The sequence below is a fragment of the Alosa sapidissima genome, chromosome 17 (genome assembly GCF_018492685.1).
Source record: "Alosa sapidissima isolate fAloSap1 chromosome 17, fAloSap1.pri, whole genome shotgun sequence".
Taxonomy (NCBI): Eukaryota; Metazoa; Chordata; class Actinopteri; order Clupeiformes; family Clupeidae; genus Alosa; species Alosa sapidissima.
The window spans coordinates 18017997-18033551 of NC_055973.1; the positions used below are offsets into that span (position 1 = coordinate 18017997).

The following is a 15555-nucleotide window of genomic DNA, read 5'->3' on the forward strand; positions in this document are numbered from 1 at the left end:
GCATTCAACACGATAGTACCTCTCACCTTGGTCACAAAGATGAAGGCCTTAGGACTGAACACCACCCTGTGTCACTGGATATTTGACTTCCTCACCAACCGTTCACAAGTGGTTAGAGTGGGGGGTCTGACATCTGACTCATTAACCATCAGCACTAGTGCTCCCCAAGGCTGTGTTTTGAGTCCACTGCTGTACAACATCTACACACATGACTGCAAAGCCAACAGTAGTCATACCTCCATCATCAAGTTTGCAGATGACACAGTGATCTTGGGCCTGATTAGTAACAACAATGAACAGCTCTATTTGGATCAGGTTGATGAGGTGGCACAGTGGTGTCAATCTTACAGCTTGACACTGAATATCAATAAAACCAAGGAAATGGTAGTGGATTACAGAAGGCAGCAGCAGAACTACAGTTACACCCCACTAATTATCAGCGGGCAACCTGTAGAGAGAGTCACAAGTTTTAAATACCTTGGTGTCCACATTACTGAAGACCTAACATGGACTGTTAACACTCAATATGTTCTGAAGAAGTCCAGACAACGACTCTACTTCCTTCATCAGCTAAGGAAATTCAAAGTTTCTACATCCATCATGAAGGCCTTCTACACTTCAGCGGTTGAGAGTGTTCTAACTGGTAGCATCATCACCTGGTATGGGAACTCCACAGTTAGAGATTGTAGTACTCTGCAGAGAGTAGTGCGCTCAGCTGAACGTACTATAAGAACTCAACACCCTGCTCTGCAAGATATCTATTCCAGAAGAGTACTCCTAAGAGCCCAAAAGATTCTGAAGGACTCTTCTCATCCTAACAATGGATTATTCCTACCGCTGAAATCAAGAAGACGCCTACAGTATGTAGTCACAAAGCCAGAACTGAGAGACTCAGGAGAAGTTTTTTATCCCCAGGCCATCCGAACTCTGAACTCACACTATACTGACTTTGCACACATTCACTCCTCAGCACTCTCAAACATTTCCCAACTCTGAACTCACACTATACTGACTGTGTGATATGATTGTCATAACCAGGTCTCCAAGTTGTATATCCTTTAGAAGCTGCCAGCTTATAACATTCTGCTTTATTGGTTCACTGTTGTACAATTAAGTAAGAGGGAAATATTGGAGCTTGAGATTTGATGATGAACACTGTACTACACTTATGTCAGGTGGTAAGTGCAGTGAGTAGCAGTTCATTCAGATTATAAAGTGAGCACTTGTGACTTGGTAAGACACTCAATTTTCTTTTTCGGTGCTATGACGCCACATGTAATACAGTTATGTAAATGTAAAAATTAACAAATGAACATTTTAAGGCCAAGTGAAAAATCTCATGTGTCAATATGAAAAATGTGGAAAAACATAAGTGAATCAGAACAAATTGCTCATTAATCCATACACACATTTCCCCCCAGACTTACTGACTAGGGTTGTCTTCTATTAGACGGTGTAGCATCTCTTTCAGAATCCCTTTTTCATAATTATTCCCTCTGGAAAATAAATAAACAAGGATCACATTCTGGTAATGTAATCAACTTCTCTTCAACCTGATCTGTGAGTCTTGATTATATCAGCAATAATTGAGTCTGTATATCGCTTCCTAACCTTGGGACTGAGGCAGAGGAAATTCAGAGGAAAGGGAAGCCAGTATTGAGGGAGAGAGAAATAGAAGTATTACTAATGAAGGAGGGTTTTAAAAAGACAGCTGGCACAAAAATGGCAAACATCAGTCAGTCACAAGGAAAAAAAGAGGACAATCTTTATTTTTTTAAATCTGTAATAAAGAGTGACAATCTCAAATGAAAACCATGATATTTGGCAGAAATTCTTATGGTAGGCAACTTCAATGAGCGGAAGGCAAAGACAGGGCCAGGTTTGCACTGTGGTTTCCTAGCACACGCAGGTTGTAATCTGTCTGAAAGCTAAGGCTGCCACATCATGTCATCCTTTACATGAGTGATATCCTTTACAATAGCTTCAACATAAAGATGGAACAGCATCTTCAAAAGCCATGCTTAGAACTTTCAGAGGTTCCATAGCTAAATGTGGTCAAAATGTGTGTATAGGTTTTGACCTTCATAAGGAATCAAATATACACATTTATACATTACTGTAGATCCTCTGACCGCATTATTCATAGCTTATAAACAAAATGGCAGTAGTATCTTTATGAGGGGCACAACAGAGGACTAGCTGTGCATTTCAGAAGTGTGCTTAGGTTCAGGTGTCTAATAGCAAACTAGAAATGCCTGGAGATGCAAAAAATCGTTTTGCTATGGGAGCCCATTTCCTTGTAGACTAATTGAGTTGACTACATGAAGAATCAAAGTGCACCTGTTATGGCATCTAACTCCGGAACATATTATCACTCAGTACACTTAAGTAGGGGGTTTGTCTCCTTGCAAAAGGAATGTTCACATTAGATATTGTACAATACAAAAAGCCCCTATGTTAATCCTTTACACAGACTAAACTACCACTGCTGCCTGGCTGAGTTTTAATGAGCATTCTGCCCTAGTTTGCCTTCACATTATATCCATGATTTTCAGTGCATTGAGTAAACATAGCCGAGAAAGTCCATTTCCCTCCTCTGCATCTCAGTGCATTGCAGCTCTACACTGTTAAGACAAAGGGGACGGGAGCCCTAGTGGTAGGAGACAGAAGGACCTGGGGCTCCCTTGGAGATGAATTTTCGCAGTGGGGTTTAAGGTATAAATCTCAAATCACCGACTGAGAATATCATCTCTGTGCCCTTGAGCTACAGTTCCCAGAACTACTAGCAACCTCCAGTTATTGACAATGGAATATTTCTTAATTAATAAGTAAGAATTGATATCTCCCAAGCCTTTTGCCTTCTATTATGGGGGATTACGGTATGGCTCACTTAGAACATGGATGACTCGGCACTTTTTAATATTTTTGTAAATAGGCAAAAAGGAGAAGGGGAGTATGACTAAATTACACGCATGACAAAAAAGGTGACAAAAAGTGGCCCCTCATTGTTCATCCCCCCCAGATGTATTACTGAACAACTACAGGACCTTATTTTCAAGCGAGATGAGGAGAAGACCAAAGAGGACACACAGTAGACTTCTCTGACCTGTTAAGACCCTTGAGGGTCAAATGGTGTTTTATACAATCCAACCTACATGTAGATATATGAATGAATAATTCAGTTGGGCTAAGTGATGTCTTTAAATAAAACATGGTTTGGCATGGCTTTTCAACAACAACCATTAGTCATCGTTTGATTCATCTCAATTATGCTTAATTTTCAAATGCCTTCTCCCCATTTTAGTAACATTTTTTGTTCCACTGAAGATGCTGGGGAGCATCAATAAGACCACTTAGAATTACGGTAACATCTTCAACTTCATAAATAATAAAAGGGAAAAAAAATGATCAGGGAGGACTGGGAAGCTGGGACCGTCTCACTGCAGAGATATCAGATCAAAATGGAAAAAAAAAATAGATATGTCTGTGGAGACTTTCACGTCACCATTTCTCAGCCTCCACTTCTTTGCCCTCTCCTAAAATCTCCTCCTCCTCCGTTTTGGCTGGATCTTCCTCCCCCTCCTGCTCCACCTGCTCCACCCATCCTGAGTTAATCAGCCTTTTTCTCCTCTGGGCTCTTCTCCTCCTTCTGCTGCAGCTCTCCTCCCTCCTCGCCCACCCCCTCCTCGTCCTCGTACTCCTCCAGCTTGGCTGCCTGCCGGCGCTTCTCCTCTTCTTCCTCATCATCCTCCTCCTCTTCGTCGGTGAAGCCCTCCCTCTTCATGAGCTCCATGTCATCGGCGCCATCGTCCGCCTCGGCTGTGCACATGCCGTAGCACATGAGGCTGATGACGCCCAACGGCAGGCCAAACAGGAAGCAGCCAAGTAGAGGGGAGCTGCGGAACACAGACTGGAGGAGGGGGGGAGGGGGGGGGCAGAGATCAACAGGGGGAGGCAGGAAGAATGAAAGAAATGGACAGAAAGACAGAGAGGGAAGGAAAGAAAAATGGGTGGGATGTCAGGATCACCAAAACTTGTTTTGATAGCAGTGACAACAATATCATGTTCAACCTGGAAATAAAAGCTGTAACGAGTGCACGGGGAAACTGCTTTTACTCCTTGTTGCTTGTCTTAATTTAGAAGACAAAGCAATCTGAGACACTACAGAGGACACAGATGTACTTTAAAGTATTGGCAAACTAAAACATATCGGTATGCGCTTTAAATTAAAACACTAACTCATCATTACGAGAGATCAAACCTTGATTGTGTAATTATAAAAGAAACAAGAACATATGTTAACAAGCTACAGTACAATGAGCTGGGGTTATAGTGTTGGGAGGCATAATAAACTGGAAAAAGTAAATAAATAATTAAAAAAAAGTACAGCTGCTCAAAGCTAAGCACTTACATTAAAGTAAGCGGTGGGGGATAACAGAGAGAAATGCTCTATAGTGCTGATAAAGAGAAACAATAAAGGACAGGAGGACAAAGTATAGAGACTGTACTTCAGATGAATGGGCCTAGGGGACAGCATAAAAACACAGTCCCCTACAATAGATTAAAAACCTTCAGCCTGACATGGCAAAGCCATTCCAACAAGGTCCTAAACTAAACGCTGGGTGTAAGTCCTCTGCTCCTCTCAATTTCAACTCTTTCCCCCACTTGTAAATCACTTTTTTCTGTTCAGACAGAGGTCCATTTGTGTGAGTCATTTGAGGCATCGCTCTGAAATATGTGGCTTTGTGTTCCAGAAATGGTGAAACAAACGCCTGGACTTAATGTAGCGGCGCTGCGTGGAGTTCAGCGAAATCCATCACTGAACACAGCCGCCTGCCTTCTGCAACGGTTAGCGGGGGTGGAGGGGTTGGAGGGAATGAGAATCGTGAGATTTACTTTCGCGCAGTGGAGGAGGGTGAAGGATGATGATTGCTCTGCCACCAAGCTCAGGTTGAGATGGCGACGCACGTTATGCAAACACAGCGATGTGACTCATTGGAGCCCATGCAAGTGTGGCGAGCTACCTCGGTAATGGCCACTGCACCGACGCAGCACCAGCAGCAGCAACAGTCCTGCACTCTCATAAGGACCCCAACCCCGTCAGCAAATGTACCTGGAGCCATCGGTCACCATGCTTAAGTGATAGAGACAGGCATTCTGGACAAAATGGCTATTGAGAAAACAATATAAAACGGAGGGACACTAGTGAGGGAGACAAATGTATCCTCTCTCCTTTAGGTGTCACAACAAGGTCAACATCTTTGTGTGTGTGTGCTGTGCAGCATCAGCATATTTCCCTCTTAGAGAGTAATCTATCACATTCAGTCATTCCTGGCACCCCACGGCCTTGGAGCCAAGGGACTCTATGCTCAGGAACACTTGTTCATGCACACCACCTACAGCCAAAATCAGCAAAGGATGCACAAGCAAAGACCACTCAGATGCAACAGATTTTCACTTAAAACAACTCTTATAATTGGCCTCTCTCCTGACTTTCCAGACAATAACTGAAAATATACTCGGGTGCTACACTCCCGCCTCCACAATGCTTTGTGACATGTTTTCCCCATTCCTACTGTCATTCAGCTTCTTTTTTAATCAAAGCTAATCCTCTTTATTCTTCTGCCTCTATCTCCTTTTTGGTGACACAGCCGCTATTAGCTGGAGACGTGTAAGGGAAAATAAGGTGGGAACAATAGAGGGCGCGGGCGGCCTTGTGTGCCTGCTCTCGCATATCCAGGTAAATTAGCATTGGTCAGCACCGTGTCTGGCCTCAACAAAAGACAAGACTTATAAGTCTCACACCCCCCCCCCCCCACCTCCATCAGCACAGGTGCTCACACAAAGGAAATGAGGTCACCAAGAGCTCATGATCCAGAGCCTCTGAAGAAGTGGTTCTCTGCGAGAACAAGAAACACCATGGGTGACATGGCACTAAAGGAGCCAAAAAAACAGAAGCTGAAATCAAAAATAAAAACAATACAACACAACATTTTTTTTTGCTCTGTCTGAGATGGTGAGGGGGTGGCACCAACTCTCGTCAACTTGTCAAAGCAAACAAACATAAATACATACAAACACAAAAGTTGTTTGCCAATATTTCAATTATGAGGGTGAAACAGATAAATTGCAACATATTTTCAGCTTTTTGTCATGAAGTAATACTGCTAAAAGACAGACAAGGAGTTGTGAAGCATTAGTGAAGGCCGACTCAAGTCATCTCATGTGAATTCAGAGGCGTTTACATAAAGCTTTTATGTAGATGAGTCTTCAAATACAGCTCCCCTAGAAAAGGCTGAACTCTGATCTACATAAATACTTCTGAGCACCCATGAAAGCACAGCTCCCAGTGATTCCATCTGGCTCTGTAAGCTTATCTTAAGCTGTAAGTAGACCTGCTGGCTAAATGGTGCAAAGACAACAACCTCCTGCTGAATGTCAGCAAGACCAAGGAGATTTCAGAGAGGCCACAAACAACTGCCACCACTGTCCATCGACCGAGATGCTGTGGAGAGAGTGAGCAGCACAAAATTCCTAGGGGTGCACATCAGCGACGACCTCTCCTGGACCACCAACACGGCATCACTGGTGAAGAAAGCCCAGCAGCGCCTCTACTTCTTGCGCAAATTGAAGGCAAGTGCCACGCCTCCCGTCATGACCACATTCTACAGAGGGACCATCGAGAGCATCGTGTCCAGCTGCATCACAGTGTGGGGCGGAAGCTGCACAGATCAGAACAGAAAGACCCTCCAGCGCATTGTTAACACAGCTAAGAGGATCATTGGAGCACCACTCCCCTCCCTACAGGACATTTACACCATCCGCCTCACCTGCAAAGCACTAATGATTGTCAAGGACACAACCCACCCTGCACACGAACTGTTCAGCCTCCTGCCCTCTGGAAAGAGGTACAGGAGCCTCCGCTCCCACACCACCAGACTTGCAAGTAGCTTCATCCACCAAGCAATCAGGATGCTGAACACTCTAGCCACTCTCCCATCACTGACAGCCCCCCCACCCACCAGCCAGCCAGGAACCTAGGACCATAGGGTCCTGTGTACCCTACCCACCCACCCCCCTCAACACCCCCCCCCCCCCCCCCCCCCCAGGACCGCCCTGTGGAACTGCACTGTGACTGCGCAGCCTAACGTGTTGCTGCTTCATATCAAGCCTGATATACTTGAAATGACTGCATATCAATGTAAATATACAGTACACACAAGCACAAGTTTAAACTTCATGTAAATGTTATCAATGTTATTTATCACTCTGCCACAATGCTGCTGCTACTACTACTCTGTCAGAAGGTTACGCTAGGACTATGTAAATATACAACACAACTACCTCTATTGTTTTGATATATATTCTATATTTCTATATTTTGATATATGTTCTATATTTCAGTCTCGCACTTTAATGTCTGTATGTGGTATGTCTGTATATTTTTATTTTTTAATGTCTATGGCTATGGCTATGTCTAAAGTATGTCTATGTCTGTATTTAAAGTATGTCTATGTCTGCATGGGAAAGTAAGAAACAAAATTTCAATTCTTTGTATGACAAGTGCATGTAAAGAAATTGACAATAAAGCCGACTTGACTTGACTTATCATGAGGACCGCTGGCCTTCAATGCCAAAGTTGTCTTGCTATGTACTGTACAGTCCCACTAACCATCACTGTAGACTTGGCGTCGAAAGCCACTCTCTTGACCCTCTGGAATATTCCATCTCCACCATAAGCCTGCGTAAGAGAGAGAGACAGACAGACAGACAAAGACAGGTACAGACAGAAAGAATGAGAAACCACAAGTGTGAGAGACAGAGAGAGAGAGAGAGAGAGAGAGAGAGAGAGAGAGAGAGAGAGAGAGGAAGGGTAAGACAACAAGAGAGAGAGAGAGAGAGAGAGAGAGAGAGAGAGAGAGAGAGTGGTTATGTTGTTTTTTTAATGAGACCAAAGACTTTGCCCAGGGCAGTGCTGCGGACACAGCCAAACCAGACATGGCAGCGAGGTGAGCTGCCTGGCATCGCCGTAGGAACATGGTCAGCGGTCAACTCAGCTGGCAGGCCAGCTTTGTTTGGCCAAGTAAAAATAACCTTGGGAAAGATCCGGAACAGATGAACCTTTTTTTTGTAGAAAATGTGGTACACGAAACGAAACTTTCCAGTAAGTTGAGGGGGTGGTAAAGAAAATAAAACAGTAGGTCAAAGCTACAGTTCTGTTACCATTGTTATAACCAGTAATGACAGCATGTGCATGCTTTTCATCAGTTCAAATGTGCCACGTTTACATGGAAGGTGTGTGTGTGTGTGTGTGTGTGTGTGTGTGTGTGTGTGTGTGTGTGTGTGTGTGTGTGTGTGTGTGTGTGTGTGTGTGTGTGTGTGTGTGTGTGGCTGCAGGGTGGTGTGAGTGGCTTCCCAGGGCCAAAGCCACTCTGACTGGGGAGAGGGAGGAGTGTGTGTGTGCTCCTTTGGGCCTCAGAGTGGTGTGAAGAGAGTTGGGGCTCACAGAGGTGTGTGTGTGTGTGTGTGTGTGTGTGTGTGTGTGTGGTGTCTTCTGTATATCTTACCGGTGCTGTGCCGTCCAGCACACTGTTAATGAAGTTCACCAGCTTCTCTATGGTGTCCATAGATTCAGTAGGCAGGAAGTACTGCTCATTAGAGGTGTTGAGGATGATGACGCTGGGGACTGTCACTTCACTGAGGCGACACAAAAAGGATGGCTATCACATCATCTCATTTCGGAGTTGCTAACGAGTAGCTTATTTCTGAGAAGCCAGTAAAAGAATGTAAACCTAGAACAATGCAACGCTTCAAACTTTCTGATATTCAAATACAATAGCATGTGCTCCCTGTAATCTAAGCGCACATTATATTTATTTTTTCTACAGTCTGACCACAGCCAGTGGCTATTTCGTTACCAAAATGACATACATCTGCAGGAACAGTCAATATGTTTCACACTGTACATTCCAGGTGTCTATGAAGTCTAGATATATACACAAATCCAAGTACTTTTGTCCATTACATCTACATTAAACTGCTAGATAAAAGAGCCTTTAAGCTTTCTTCTTTGCTTTCTCAGGCACTGCCCAGAGATTTCTCAGAGATGACCGCTCTAAATCAAATAGCAAGATCAATACACATACTGCATTGGTGACTTATGTGTTTTACCCAAATGCTTTGTATAAACAGCATGCATAGTTCATTGCCTATAACAGATGCTTTTGGACAGAACTTATTATAATTAATTATATAAATAAAAGCATAATTATTTTCAGGTGCAGTACATACATAACCAACTGGATATAAGTGAACAAGTAATTGGCATTCTATATTAATATTGATATAGTCATTAATAGATTATGCATTCTCTCTGAGGATTGTCAACTGAAAAAAGAAACACAGTACTGTTGTGTTTCGTCTCTATACTATACAAGAATTGAACACATCACCAAAAAAATACACTGCACTGGAAATGATACACAAATATACACTTGGCACTGAAAATGAGTAACACAATGTGTATACACATGAATACATTCTATGACTGATAATCCAGTCAGATGTACATACACAGAGCTTTCCCACTGTTTTCTCTCTTGCATAGATCCACATCTTCAAAAAGTCAAGGCTACACACAGAATGAGAATTTGCATGATTTTGGTCATTCTAACAGCAACTTAAGACACTTTGTATACCCCTGAGGACCTATTAGAGCCAAAAAAACTCAAGGCGTGTTGGGTGAGTGTTGGGTCATCTATTTCTCTGTGACAGGAAACAGGAACATCAAAAACTCAGCTTTTCCAACTGCAAGTTCCACCGAGGATTGCATGCGGCCGGGCATTCTGTGCCAAGTCCACTTGACAACAAGTGACTAAAGAAGCTTCAACACGCTAAAAGCACCGCTTCTGGCCAAAGAGATGGGGAAAAAAGAGCAACTTTTTTTCCTACTCGATGGGCATTTGCCTCTCCAGTGAAAAAGTCGTGTCTGACTGTAAGCATGTGCATGCAACTCAGCAGGCACTCTGAATAATTCACAGGGGTGGTAATAGTTCAGCACAAACATAGCGTGTCCCCATGAATAGACAAGAGATGGGGGGTTTTATGGAGATCTTGGTTCTCTGCACGCAGCAATGTATTCCTATCACAAATCAGAACGCAAGCACCGCAACCCTGTTTCCAGAGTGACTGCAGCCCTCCCTCGTGCGTTTCCGTGGGAACCTCAATGGCGTGCCATATGTGCGGTGTGCGAGGAAGCCTTGATGATAATCTCATGTTCAAACAGACTCTGAGCGAGATGGAAAGCGCATATGATTTGGTTGGATTGAGCAGCTCGGCCGCAGGCTGCCGCATACAGTCCATGCCAGTGCAGTGTAATCTGTCTGTGTGTCTGTATGTGTGTGTGTGCATGTCTGACTGTCTAAATGTGTCATCCTGTCTGTGTGTGTGTGTGTGTGTGTGTGTGTGTGTGTGTGTGTCTGTGTCTGTGTGTGTGTGTGTGTGTATGCATGCTTATAAATGGTGTGTGTGTGCGTGCGTGTGTTGAGACAGAGTGTGGGTATGCGCGTGTCCAAGCTGGCAGAGGGGTGGCAGGCAGTGAATATAAAAGGCATCAGATTTGACTCAGACCAAGATCCCAGAGGAGCGGATTAGTGGCCATTGACAGGCCGAGGGATTTCATTCCTCAAAGGAGGGCAATTAATCCTGGAGCTGCGGAGCCTTTCACTCGAGAGTGAGAGAGCACAGCTGCCATGATAAACGTGGTGTGGTCCTCCATCGCCTCCGTAGCACTATTGAGAAGGCGTTGCTCTGCCGGGCACATGAAGAACCATGCCAGTAGCATTGCCGGCACGCTGTCACGTGATCTCACTTTCTTGAATTTCCCCTTGGGGATCAATAAAGTATCTATCTATCTATCTATCTATCTATCTATCTATCAAGCACACTGTAAAGTGGTCAAAAAGTCAAATACTTCATACCCAAGGTGGTGCACAACGGCAAATGAGCCAATCATTGGCCAATGAACGCGAGACAAAAAACATTAATTGTTTCTGAAAATCTAAAACAATATGAAAATATTTTCAATTGTTTGCCTTTTTCAAAATATACTCAAACCACAAACCGCCACAAACTACACAAACCCTTGCTATGAAGATACAGTGTGCTATATCACGTTTGGTACGCTCCATGTTTCAATTCACTGTGAATTATCCTTATTTGCTTCAGTGATTCATATAAAAAAGCTTTAACTGGCTACACTGTCCTTTACTTCCACTCTGACACCCAACAGACCAACACACAGTGCAGCTATAGGACTCTGCTGCAGGGCCAGGAGCTTGATTGTTTTGTGTTCCATTTCAAAGTTCAAAGGAGTGCATGTTTGCATATTCAGCAGTCATTTCAGATTTTAATGCATTTATTTGCCTCAGTGGTTCAAATAAAGAGCTTTCATAATTTTCACCCACACTCACACACAAACATGAGATACATATATAAGCTCTTTTAAATGGTATCCCCTAAAGGAGCCCAATAGTATCAGGCTCAGAGTCTGGCTCCTCTCTGTGGTCGGAGGCTAATTAAAAGTGGGGGAGTCAGAAATAAGAGTCTTCGAGCTCCACGCCCTGCCAACGCCAGGCTGTTCCACGCAGCGAGCGCGCCGACACTACCCGCCCCCGTGCCACCCGACCCGTAGTACCATCCACACCACCATCTAACCTCTGGTCCCATGGAGACCACTTCAAAGAGTGGGGCCTCTCATCACCACGGCGATTTGAGACGTTCATTACTCCGCCACCTACGAACACGCTCCACAACCACTGATCCAGTGGCCTAGCATGGTTCCACTTTACGGAGTAAGACTTCCATCATTACCAGCGTCTCCTTCCCTCTTTCCTGCATTCATTATACAGTACAGCTCCTCCCAAAACCTAACAGCAGACGAAGCCCTGACCTTACGCACTTCACCTCACACAAAGCAGCCGGCTGCAGACCACACCGTGTGCCAACACACTCCTCCGCTACCTCCTAACTATGACAATAAATATAACCTTGAAGGGAAGTGTAGAAAAGCCATGTCTCTAGCTCATCCTGTAGACTACATAATTACCTGCTTACAGCCACAACAAACTTCATTCCAAGTTGTACTTTGAATCTATGGGTCATTACTCTCATCTCAGACGAGTGCAGCCACAGTGAAGCCTCCCTCGGTTAGAGCCTGTTTTTGATACGAGAGTTGGAGGGCGGAGGCGGCAGCCGCACGCAGAGGACAGAGATGGTACTCACCCCATGATGAGTCCATTGATGTAGTCGTTTCCTTCCATGTGGCCAAATTGGAAATCCCTGTAAAGAGAGAGAGACGACTGGTGTCAGTCACATGCCTGCAATCCAAAACCAAATGTAACACTAATGCTGAAATTCATCGCACACAACCCTGAGCTTTTGTATTATAAACACAACCAGCCTGAGGGGCAGTCGTGGCCTACTGGTTAGGGCTTCGGGCTTGGAACTGGAGGGTTGCTGGTTTGATCCCTGACCAGTAGGAACTGCTAAAGTGCCCTTGAGCAAGGCACCTAACCCCTCACTGCTCCCTGAGCGCCGCTGTAGCAGGCAGCTGTAACAGGCAGCTTACTGCGTCGGGATTAGTGTGTGCATCACCTCACTGTGTGTTCACTGTGTGCGGAGTGTGTTTCACTAATTCACGGATTGGGATAAATGCAGAGACCAAATTTCCCTCACGGGATCAAAAGAGTATATATATACTTATACCATGTTTAGTATACTGACAGAAACCCTGGCCACACATTGCTCATGAGGATAAAATAATTGAATACCACTGAACATCATTGTTCAATATCCAAGCACCATCTAAGTGGGCAGGCGGAGCTCTTTGAGCTTTGCCATGTCTATTGTGTGACACCTACATTCAGAACTATTGTCACATCTCTATCGGCCTTCATCTCTCTCTGGGGTCATATATCTATTCTATACTATACAGTTGGGCAGAATTCAATCTGTGTCTCACTGTCTAGGAGAATGGTCCGTCGTGGTAGAGTTTCTTATGTACAAGTGTTTCTCTCTTTCTTGTCTTTTTCTCTTCTTTTCTTTTTTATACTATGCAGCCCGCAAGGCTGATTACCGAAGCTTGGGTATATCAACTGCCCTCATATTTGATCTTATCTAAAGACATCATGCTGACTCCCCTGAGTATGCAACAGTATATTCGTGCATTCTCAATTGGAGAAAGGGAAGAGAGATACATAAAGACATTTGAAAATCACTGTTATCAGGGGAGAGTGCTCATGTGCAGAAAGTCTCCAGAGATAATACCAAGAGAATATGACACACAATTTCCATACACTTTACGCATCGGTGTGCTACTTTATGGGTCTGTGTTTACCTCAGTATATTCCACATTGTGGTTACATTACATATTTTTCAAATACCTTAGATAGCTGCAGACATTTGTACTTGGAAGTTCATCATATTTGATTAGCATATAAATAAATGTACTTCAGCATTAAGTTTGTGGCCCGGGGATGATGAGAAAGCCTTTCCCAAGCTTGGAATGTCTGAAGTTACATTCTGTTGAGTTGCACTGAGTTGCACTACACAGCCTAGAGTCCCAATATTAGCGGCAGTATTTGGAGTATGAGTGTGCATATATGCATTATGTATTTATTAACCCTCCATATCTATCCACCATATTCATTTTCCTCCTACTCCCGCCTTCCCTGCTAGGCATCGGAGGCCATATTCACACACACACACACACACACACACACACAAACATCTCTAAAAGACTCTGCATTCTGCATTCAGTAATAGCCTGGGCTATGCTGGGATAAAATGCACACTGCCCCCTCCCCCTCTCACACACACACACACACACAGCCCCCATTACCCAGTCACACCCACTGCCTAATTCACTTGACATCTAATGGTTGGTTGGCAGGCTCAGTTCCCTGCATACACACACACACACACACAAACACACTTTGAAGGGATTTTGTGTGACGGCTTGATGCAATTAAGTACAGCCTACGATGCTCAGTTGCATTAAAAATCAAGAAGCAGACATCTTACATACAGAAAAGAGGGGACTAGAGAGAATGAGAGATACAATCAAATGATGGGTGGCAAAACAGAGGCAGCATATTGGCTGAAATACAGTCTCGTCTATTGCAATGGCTTGTGATGGAACCACCTGGAAAAAGAGACACATCAATATGATTGGAGAGAATATACATTCACTATGGCATCTTGTAACCATCGGAGGCCAGTAACAAACAGTTACAGATTCCAGAAAAAAATCTCCACAAGGTATCTGGCCAAGTATATAACAGTGGAGACAAAAGCTCCGCCTCCTTTGATGAATCACCAAAACTGAAGAAGCTACTGCTGAGATGTGTCCTGGTTTGGAGGAGAGGAGAGGGTGGTTGTGGACCTACTGCATTGAAAGGGATTGGAAACAAGGACTATGAAATATTCTTGTCAAATATCCGCTCAAACCTATGCATACCAACAATTATGGCACTTGACATTTCAGAGGGACTGTTTGATCAGCTTGACGACACAAGCCATCAGGCCAACAACAGTATGTGGCCATTATATTTTTAGAACACAAGGGGTTCTAGCGAGTGAGGCTTAAGACAACCCAGAGAACTGTTTCGAAAAGGCAAATATTATGTGACTCCTACGCTCCATGCTAACACAGACATTTTAATGCTCTCACAAAGCAACCTTTTGATGATGGCAGATGCAAATGAAGTTGAGGCCAGGTGAGTTTCTTTCTCTCCATGACTCACTACATGGTGGCTTACCTGTTGAAGTGATCTCTGTACTCTGTGGACACCCTCTGAATAAGATTCTTCAGCCTGACAGAGACAGTGGTAGGATGATGGAGAGAGAGAGAGAGGGAGAGAGAGAATGTGTGAGAAAAGAGAATGAAAGAGATGTCACAATCCAAACCCATGCCTTTGAAAAAGCAATATGCTTCAATTTGGCCCGTATCCATTCCGAAAAGAGCCTTAGAGGACATGCTTGCATTGAAGAGCAAACTCCTGGTTTCCATGACAGCGAAGGTGTTTGTCATTTGTCACAGGGTGAGCAAGCACTTAAAGCTGCCTCTCACCTGGTGCTGTCCTCTGCATGCTCCTTCTCATCAATGATGGCAATCGCCACCAATTTACCTGAAACAAAATAAGTAGACCATAAGTCAGAAAAGTGGAAAAAACAGTTCACCTTATACTTGATACAAAGGCTCATATATACCGCATTTTCCGGACTATAAGTCGCACTTTTTTTTCATAGTTTGGCTGGTCCTGCGACTTATAGTCAGGTGCGACTTATATATGAAAAAAAATATATAATTGAACATGTTTTTAAATGTTAATTTATATGAACTGACATGAACCCTACATGAAACATTAGCGTCTACAGCCTCAAGAGAGCACTCTCAAATGCACAACTCCTGTGCACTTTCAGTCAGAGATTAGCGCTTGCGCTATGCCTGAAACACACGTGCATATACTCAAATTATGGCCAGGATTCTATTTA

At 43.9% G+C, this 15555-nt stretch overlaps 1 protein-coding gene across 1 annotated transcript in view; it reads right to left on the bottom strand.

The window, feature by feature from the left end:
• Positions 1–1740: 1740 nt before the first annotated feature.
• Positions 1741–15555, bottom strand: part of tmx3b (thioredoxin related transmembrane protein 3b) — a 31772-nt gene continuing 17957 nt past the window's right edge. The window contains exons 11-16 of the mRNA XM_042067846.1: positions 15131–15188; positions 14820–14873; positions 12283–12339; positions 8568–8697; positions 7673–7741; positions 1741–3910 (exon numbers count right to left, since the gene is read on the bottom strand). Of these exons, the coding sequence (XP_041923780.1) occupies positions 3611–3910; positions 7673–7741; positions 8568–8697; positions 12283–12339; positions 14820–14873; positions 15131–15188 (668 nt within the window). The 3' untranslated portion in view covers positions 1741–3610. The remainder of the gene's footprint in view (positions 3911–7672; positions 7742–8567; positions 8698–12282; positions 12340–14819; positions 14874–15130; positions 15189–15555) is intronic.